We start from the raw sequence: 8,604 nt of genomic DNA on the forward strand, positions 1-8,604 counted from the left end.
CCTGCTACAGAGTTACTTCAATTCTGTGGGTAACCGTCAGTTACATTTGCCAAGCGAGACCCGCCCCCATAGTATACAAGAGTGCAGGGATAGCACATTCGACTGGAAGTGAAAGTTACAGATTGTTCCTTCAAACTCTAGCTCCATCAGCCCCTTCTCCTTCCTGCAACTCCCCGGCAGCAGCAGTGAAACTCTGGGAGTAGAATACCGCGCTCACAGTCAAGATTTCCCACTGGCGAGAAAGTTCTGTCTTCAACAAAAACTCACTAGAAAGCTGGCAGGGATCCACAAAACATAACAATTTGTGTGCAGTGGGTGAGACATGGTCAATCAGTGGGAATGAAGACAATATTACTTTTTTTGTAGGAATGGGATATGGAATAAACCGCAACTGTTGAAACGGCAAAACTCCACGTTGACCGTCTCTGCCTTTTTAAGTCCAATGATGGCTATAATTCTCTGTGAATGATTTGAAAAGCGAGACAGAAGAACTGGCCAGAGACAGAACAAACAGATGTCTTGCAACGCGGTCCCGAGGAAAAGCAGAACTATCTATGCCGCGACAATACCGTCCTGCTAATATACACTGAGTGTACAAAACATTAAGGACACCTGCTCTTTCCATGACATAGACTGACCGGCTGAATCCAGGTGAGAGCTACGATGCCTTATTGATGTCACTTCGTTAAATCCACTTCAATCGGTGTAGATGAAGGGGAGGAGACGGGTTAAAGAAGGATTTTTATGCCTTGAGACGATTGAGACATGGATTGTGTATGTGTGCAATTCAGAGGGTATATGGGCAAGACAAAAGACAAGTGCCTTTGAACGGGGTATGTGGCAGGCGCACCGGTTTGTATCAAGAACTGCAATGATGCTGGGTTTTTCATGCTCAACAGTTTCCCGCCTGTATCAAGAATGTTCCACCACAGAAAGGACATCCAGCCAACTTGACAGCCAACTTTACACAACTGTGGGAAGCGTTGGAGTCAACACGGGCCAGCATCCCTGTGGAACGCTTTCGACACCTTGTAGAGTCCATGCCCTGACGAATTGAGTCTGTTCTGAGGGCAAAAAGGGGGAGGTGCAACTCAATATTAGGAAGGTGTCCTTAATGTTTTGTACACTCAGTGTATACAATATGTGCTAACAGAGTAGTTGTTCGTTTGGGTGTTGCATTTGTTGCCAGACCTCACCACACCCTGTTCCCATCCATGTGAGACCTTTCTTCCCGAAGGTGGCGCTGTCATGAAAGTTAAAAGATGATACATTTCCTGTTCTAGAGCCCCAACCGTCTTTAGCAGATAACGTAGTCCTTCAACAGGACTCACCACCAAATGCAGCAACTTTACATGTCTTTAATTGTCAAATAAACTCAATCATTCACTCAATCCCAACCCAAGTGCATTCTGGTAGTTGTAGTTAACTGACAGCTACTATAGGCTCCACTGATAGGATGTCTGTTTTTTTGGCATGTCTAGCAGAGAAAAGGACATGCCTGTCTTTAGGAGGCTGGTGAGAGGACGAGGAGTGGCTTGGCCGAGAGGAGGCGCGGCCTGGGTGTGAAGAGGCGTGAAGAGGCCGAGAACAGGTGCGGCTCTCCGGCCAGGCGGCTCTGTGGCAGAGTGCGCAGGAGGGTGGAGCCACCAGCACCGGCCCCAACCCTCCACGCCCCCTCCTCCGGCACATGCCCAATAGCAGCCTTAGCTCCTGGCGGAAGGCGGGGTTCAGACAACAGTAGATGAAGGGATTGTAACACGTCGAGCTCATCGCCAGCCAATGAAAACAGAAATACAAGGCATTGGATGACTGAATGGCCTGGCTGGAGAGAAGCACCACGTAGCAGTTCAGAGGGAACCAGCATACCGCGAACACCCCAACAACCACCAACAACATAGCCAGGGTGCGCCGCCGCTTCCGCCGCTGCACGGCGAACTGCGCAGTGGTGGTGTCCCCGATAGCGTTACGGCGCCACAGGCGGCGTGCCACGGTTGAGTAGGCGGCGGTGATGATGAGGAGGGGTAGGACGTAGAGGAGGATGAAGGTGAGGAGGTCAATGCACTGCCAGTAGACGTCAGAAGGCTCGGGGAAGTCGGGGACACAAAGGCTGCGCACTTTGTCCTTACTGAGAGAGAAAATGGAGAGGGAGTGAGAAGGAGGGGAAGATAGGGGAGAGTGAGAAGGAGATTGGAGGACGATAGAGAGAGCACATAACCAGCTATGAGTATAGCACAGAGAAGAATACAGTCATGAAAAGTCAACAAGAGAAACAGCAACAACATTCGAAACCCCTAAACAAAACATCTAATGATAAATGTAGGGAGAGGGAGAGTGAGAGAGGCTGGAGGGAAGAGAGAACTGTGAGAAAAGTACACCTGGTGGTTATTGTGTACACAAAGGTGAAGTGTTTGTTCTATCAATTTCAATCAATTTATTGTGTGTGTGTGTGGGTACCTGTACACGAAGGTGTGTGTGTGTGTGTGTGTGTGTGTGTGTGTGTGTGTGTGTGTGTGTGTGTGTGTGTGTGTGTGTGTGTGTGTGTGTGTGTGTGTGTGTGTGTGTGTGTGTGTGTGTGTACCTGTACACGAAGGTTAGGAGCTTCTGGTAGATGGCATGAGGCAAGGAGAAGCAGCTGGCCATGACCCAGATAAGAATCACACACACAACACCGCGAGCCGGGGACATGCGAGGCCTCAGAGGGTGGAGAATGACCTGTGCACACACACACACACGCACACACACAGTGTTTTTATCAGGCCGCATTATACACACCAGGCCACACACATTCTCCATGACACACACTCCATTACACACACCTGCTGCTGTTCTCTGTTCCACACTCCTCCCTTACAAACCACACTTTTAGTTTGAGATAGAAATGGTACTCAAACTCAGCTTGAGCTCTGTAGCTCATAAATACATAGTAGACTCATATCCACTCATATCCATGACAACTCTATGAAAAACAACTGAATGTGAAAACCGTCAAATATTATTTCTATTGAAAGGGTAGACTACAGCAGATGCCAGAAAAGAACATACTTGTCCCTATAGCTTGGAAGCTGCCTTGTCCCTCAAACTGTGTCAATAAACCAATAATTGACTGTCACGCTCCATTGAAATAGACCTATACCCAAAAATATATTTCTAAGAGGACAAAACAGCAGAATAGTTGCTTTTGTTGCCTGTATCAAACTGTCAGCCTGGTGATTGGTGATTCACTGGTTACAAGCTGACAATTTGCGAGTCTATTTGAGAAACCTCTTGAGCTAAGGCACCTTCAGCACTGCCGCTTGGACAGCTCCCCCTCGCGCTTTCGAGTGCTGACGCTTTCCTTACAGCTTTCCTTTACAGCTTTTATTTTACTAGGCCAAGCAAACTGCAACCCTTTAATTAGAAGAAGCACACACACGACATTCACGATATTCACCGATTTTATGCATGACCGTTAGCCTACCTGGCGTCTGTCCAGCGCGATTGCCGTGAGCGTGAGTGTGGATACGTGCAGGGAGCAATACTGGACGAACCGGCTGATGTGGCACATTCCCTTCCCGAACCACCAGCTGCTATTCACAAAACGGATCTGAGGGAGACCACACAGGCATGTTGACAAGGCTGTTTTCTACTGGCATGATTGCGTGATGAAAAGCTGGAGCCTTCCTATCCATACGCGCTTAATAGATCGATTTAACACAGACATATCCCCCTCACTGCAAGGACTCTCATCATTCAAACCACCTGTGGAAAATTGGTTCAAATTGATTTAAAAACCCACGCGTTCTTCCACTTTCCGGAGATAATCACTGATCTACCATGATGAAAAATGTAAAAATAATAGATATCATTTCTATACCGCAAGAATTTCAAAGAAGCTCTTGTGTGTGTGTGTGTGTGTGTGTGTGTGTGTGTGTGTGTGTGTGTGTGTGTGTGTGTGTGTGTGTGTGTGTGTGTGTGTGTGTGTGGTCATTTGTGTACAGTGATATTTGTTGTGCCTGTGCCCATAGACAGTAGCGAGGTTGTCATGTCCCCGGTCCGTATCGCACCAAAGTAAAGGGCATGTTGAGCAGCGTGATGAGAATGTCTGCCACCGCGAGGTTAATGATGAACAGGCTCGTGGCGGAGTGCATCCGCTTGTTCTGGATCACCACGTGACACACCAGCGTGTTTCCGAACAGCGAGATGACAATGATGAACGAGTAAGCCAGGACCAGCAGGGATTTCACCGTCCGGTCATGGGACTCTCCACCGTAGCAATTTTTAACTGCCATGGAGCGCCAGTCCGCGAGCGTGCCCTCGTCCAGGTCAAGCGAGAAGACATTTGTCAGGTTGGGCGTGTACGGGTCTGACAGGTTCAGCAGCCCTTCTGCATCCACAAAGAGACCCCCGCCGAAAATGGTTGAGTTGTTGTATTCCCGTGCCCCCAACCCGTCGAGGCTGGTGGCCAAATAGGTGAGGGAGAGCCACAGACACGCAACTCGCATGTCTGCTGGGGAGGGTTATAATGATAAGCACCGGACGTCCAATCATCAGTCTCCCTCTCGCGTATCAGTGGCGGCGTGAGGAGAGGGGGACATTGCTTTCTCTGCGCAGACACTTGAGAAGATGTGATGCGCACGATGTGTTGGCAGCACTTTTAAACCCATGCGTGCATGCGCACGCAGTGTGTGTGTGTCTGTCAGATATTGGCGGCTCAATGCTTATTTGTTCACGCTGAGAGAGAAGAGGAGCGAAGCACGGAGATAGAGAGAGGTGGAGGGAAGTGGGACAGAAGGGAGAGAGAGAAATCAAAGTATGAATTCTTAAACGTTTACTTTTACAATGATCAATGAGGTACAGCAAGCAGTGTTATGTGAAACTCTTTGTTGTGTATAGCTGTTGATTTGAGGGTTACTGTATCTTATTTGTAGCCTACCATAAATGGCATTAATCGTATTTGTATTGTATGCACGGTCATTTATGGCGCTACCCCTTGGTGCAGAGACCCTTTGCATCTTTCGTTAATTAAATCTCAATGGGACACATGGAAAGGATGACGAGAGTAAGACAGACAGACATGAAACCGGTATCTAATATAACCAACAGAGAGAAAGACGGACGGTGAGAGAGAAAGAGAGATATCCATGCATTTAAGACTGAGATAGTCAGCTCATTATACAATGTTTATTTGCCCATGCATACAGTATTTTGAAACGATACGGCAAGAGGGACTTGCGCCATCAAATGATGGATCTGATTATGGAAATTCAGGGACAGTTTGTTCTTTAATTCCCAAACTTGCAAGTAAACGTGTACTCCATCAAGTTTTATTAATATTTATGAGAGTGCACGCACGCACGCACGCACACACACACACACACACACACACACACACACACTCAAAATAGAACATGAAGCACACTGCCAGATAATTCCCATGTGTGTTTGTTTTAGCAATGTTTCGCATTATAGGATATTGCACTGAGTGGAATCTTCTGTTTTGATTGTGAATATTTTTGACACTTTGATTTGCCTATGTTTTAGCCTGAGATCTAATGACATTCGCTTACAGTTTCACTTTGATGTATTGAATAAAAGCTATCTCGTCCAAGGCTGTTATATAACTGAGATATGTGATACCACTTACTTAGATGTCTGAAATAACTGAGGTATCTGATATAACTAACTGAAGTATGTGATATAACTGAACTGTGATAGCTAACTGATCTGGTACAATAAGGGAAGTGTCTGATACAACTACCTGCTCATGAAAAGCCCAGCCATTTGACTCAACCCTTAGTCTGTCACTGAGCCATTAACACTTACATCACACCAACACATGCATGCACACGCTGAAGCAGTTTGAGAAGTGCGGGAACTTGTACCACATGAGACCCATACAGACACATTGTATGGACCAGGTGTACTGTCTCGCTCTAAATCTCTCTCCCACACAACTGGATCAGGTGTTGTGCCGAAAAGCTCCCCCCTGCCAGAACCCCCCCCCCCCCCCCCTTCGCGTGAACGCGCACGCACTCAATTCTTCATTGCTGCGACTTGCTTGCTGGTTGAGATTTCTGTTAACGTTCGGCTGCGTTTCATTTTATTTCTTATGTCGGTTTCATCGTGGGGGAGGCACTAGTAATGTCTGCAGTTTTCGGTTTGGCTATTTGTTTCAAGTGTATTAGTCTATAAAAAAAATCTCTGCCAAAATTCGTAATCTTTCCCATTCGACTCGTAGTTGTTCTGAAATGTTTTTTTGCTTGCCTACATTTTACTCCCTCTGTTTAATATAACACACATATATTAATTATTAATTTCGGTTGCCTATGCTGAAGTGAAGTTTGTTCTATAGAAAGTATTTCGGGCAAGGCTATTTTCTTGCCTGAAGAAATTCTCCCCCTTGTATCTTGGGACTGCAAGGCCTTGCACACTTCAGAATCATTAGTAGCTCATGTTGACCAGTAGAGTGTGCCACAGAAAGCAACATTAGAGTATAAAGAAATAAACTTTTATTTGAGAAACATTTTGTAATGTTTAAGAAAATGATAATACACACATATTATCACCCAACACAAAAACATCACAGAAAGTTCAGTTTGTTAACAAACATTAAATAAGAAATACACCTTTTGATCTTTGCATAATAAGATGTAAAATGACAATAAATCAAATATAAAAAGACAATATATAACATAAACAAATATTGGAAAGCTGCAACAGCTCGACTGAACATTTAGTCCATTTTTTATGGGAAGTTTTCCAGGTGATACCGTCGCCTGGAACTCAAGCCTGACCTAGTCCTGACAGGCAGCGCAGACATAATCCTCCAATGATGGGATGGTTTTCATACAGGACTGGTTGAACCATCGTGGGCAGCGGTCACAACCAATCTGAAATTTATGATGAAAAACGTTAATATATTTAAAACATTAAATACATTTTCTTGAATTACAATTATTTCATTATCAGACAAAGCTGATGATACTACCTCTAGAAGTATTACTGCTTATACAAATTCGTACTCCTAAAAAATGTGCCTTTAGAAGTGAACAAGCAATTACTCAATTAGTGTCTTCCTCATTGTTGTACACCTCCCCACAGAAGTGGCACAGTTGGCTCAGGTCATCTAGCAAAACATAATTTTAAGTAGTCTATACATCTTTACATATATTTTTCTGCGCAAACAGGGAACAAGGGAATAGTATAGGATTCTTATAACATAATTATTTAAATACATGTGTTTTAGTAGCCATCTAGTCAGAAGTTGGATCAAAGATAACCTTGAAAGATCAATATAAATGTTATTTTTTTTTATCTACAATTTATGAAATTAGAAATTGAACATACCAGTGTTTTGGAGGAGAGTGACTGCTATTTCTTCTCTCATGATGTTAACATCTTTGTCCGTATTTGAAAAGACAATCGACTCCTCCTTCAGAACACATTCAGCAAACTAGGGAAAAAATATGATGGGCATTTCAGTTTTCCCCAACCAAATGATGTTACACTTAAGATTCTAATTTGCAAGTATACAACGACACAGCTGTAATATAATTGTACAGTTCTGTTTTGCCTTTTAGTCAGTATACTTTCAGTAGGTTAATTGTACATTACTTATACTCTCATACTTACTGCCAAGGCAAAGACCCACATCAATGCGAGCTGTGGCAAGAAGGTTTGCTGTGTCTGTCAGCGTAGTGTCCAGAGCATGGAGGCGCTACCAGGAGACAGGCCAGTACATCAGGAGACGTGGAGGAGGCCGTAGGAGGGCAACAACCCAGCAGCAGGACCGCTACCTCCGCCTTTGTGCAAGGAGTAGCACTGCCAGAGCCCTGCAAAATGACCTCCAGCAGGCCACAAATGTGCATGTGTCTGCTCAAACGGTCAGAAACAGACTCCATGAGGGTGGTATGAGGGCCCGACGTCCACAGGTGGGGGTTGTGCTTACAGCCCAACACCGTGCAGGACGTTTGGCATTTGCCAGAGAACACCAATATTGGCAAATTCGCCACTGGCGCCCTGTGCTCTTCACAGATGACAGCAGGTTCACACTGAGCACATGAGCACATGTGACAGACGTGACAGAGTCTGGAGACGCCGTGGAGAACGTTCTGCTGCCTGCAACATCCTCCAGCATGACCGGTTTGGCGGCGGTCAGTCATGGTGTGGGGTGGCATTTCTTTGTGGGGCCGCACAGCCCTCCATGTGCTCGCCAGAGGTAGCCTGACAGCCATTAGGTACCGAGATGAGATCCTCAGAGCCCTTGTGAGACCATATGCTGACACATGCACATTTGTGGCCTGCTGGAGGTCATTTTGCAGGGCTCTGGCAGTGCTACTCCTTGCACAAAGGCGGAGGTAGCGGTCCTGCTTCTGGGTTGTTGCCCTCCTACGGCCTCCTGATGTACTGGCCTGTCTCCTGGTAGCGCCTCCATGCTCTGGACACTACGCTGACAGACACAGCAAACCTTCTTGCCACAGCTCGCATTGATGTGCCATCCTGGATGAGCTGCACTACCTGAGCCACTTGTGTGGGTTGTAGACTCCGTCTCATGCTACCACTAGAGTGAGGGCACCGCCAGCATTCAAAAGTGACCAAAACATCAGCCAGGAAGCATAGGAACTG

General features: G+C 46.0%; 1 protein-coding gene across 1 annotated transcript; it reads right to left on the reverse strand.

The window, feature by feature from the left end:
* Positions 1-1,422: 1,422 nt before the first annotated feature.
* LOC120034712 (probable G-protein coupled receptor 83) lies at positions 1,423-4,481 on the reverse strand. The gene is made up of 4 exons (XM_038981319.1): positions 4,044-4,481; positions 3,458-3,583; positions 2,579-2,712; positions 1,423-2,125 (listed from the first exon to the last, which is right to left on the reverse strand). Exons 1-4 carry the CDS (start codon positions 4,479-4,481, stop codon positions 1,423-1,425), a joined length of 1,401 nt encoding a protein of 466 aa, XP_038837247.1.
* Positions 4,482-8,604: the final 4,123 nt, after the last annotated feature.

The sequence above is a fragment of the Salvelinus namaycush genome, chromosome 42 (assembly GCF_016432855.1).
Source record: "Salvelinus namaycush isolate Seneca chromosome 42, SaNama_1.0, whole genome shotgun sequence".
Taxonomy (NCBI): Eukaryota; Metazoa; Chordata; class Actinopteri; order Salmoniformes; family Salmonidae; genus Salvelinus; species Salvelinus namaycush.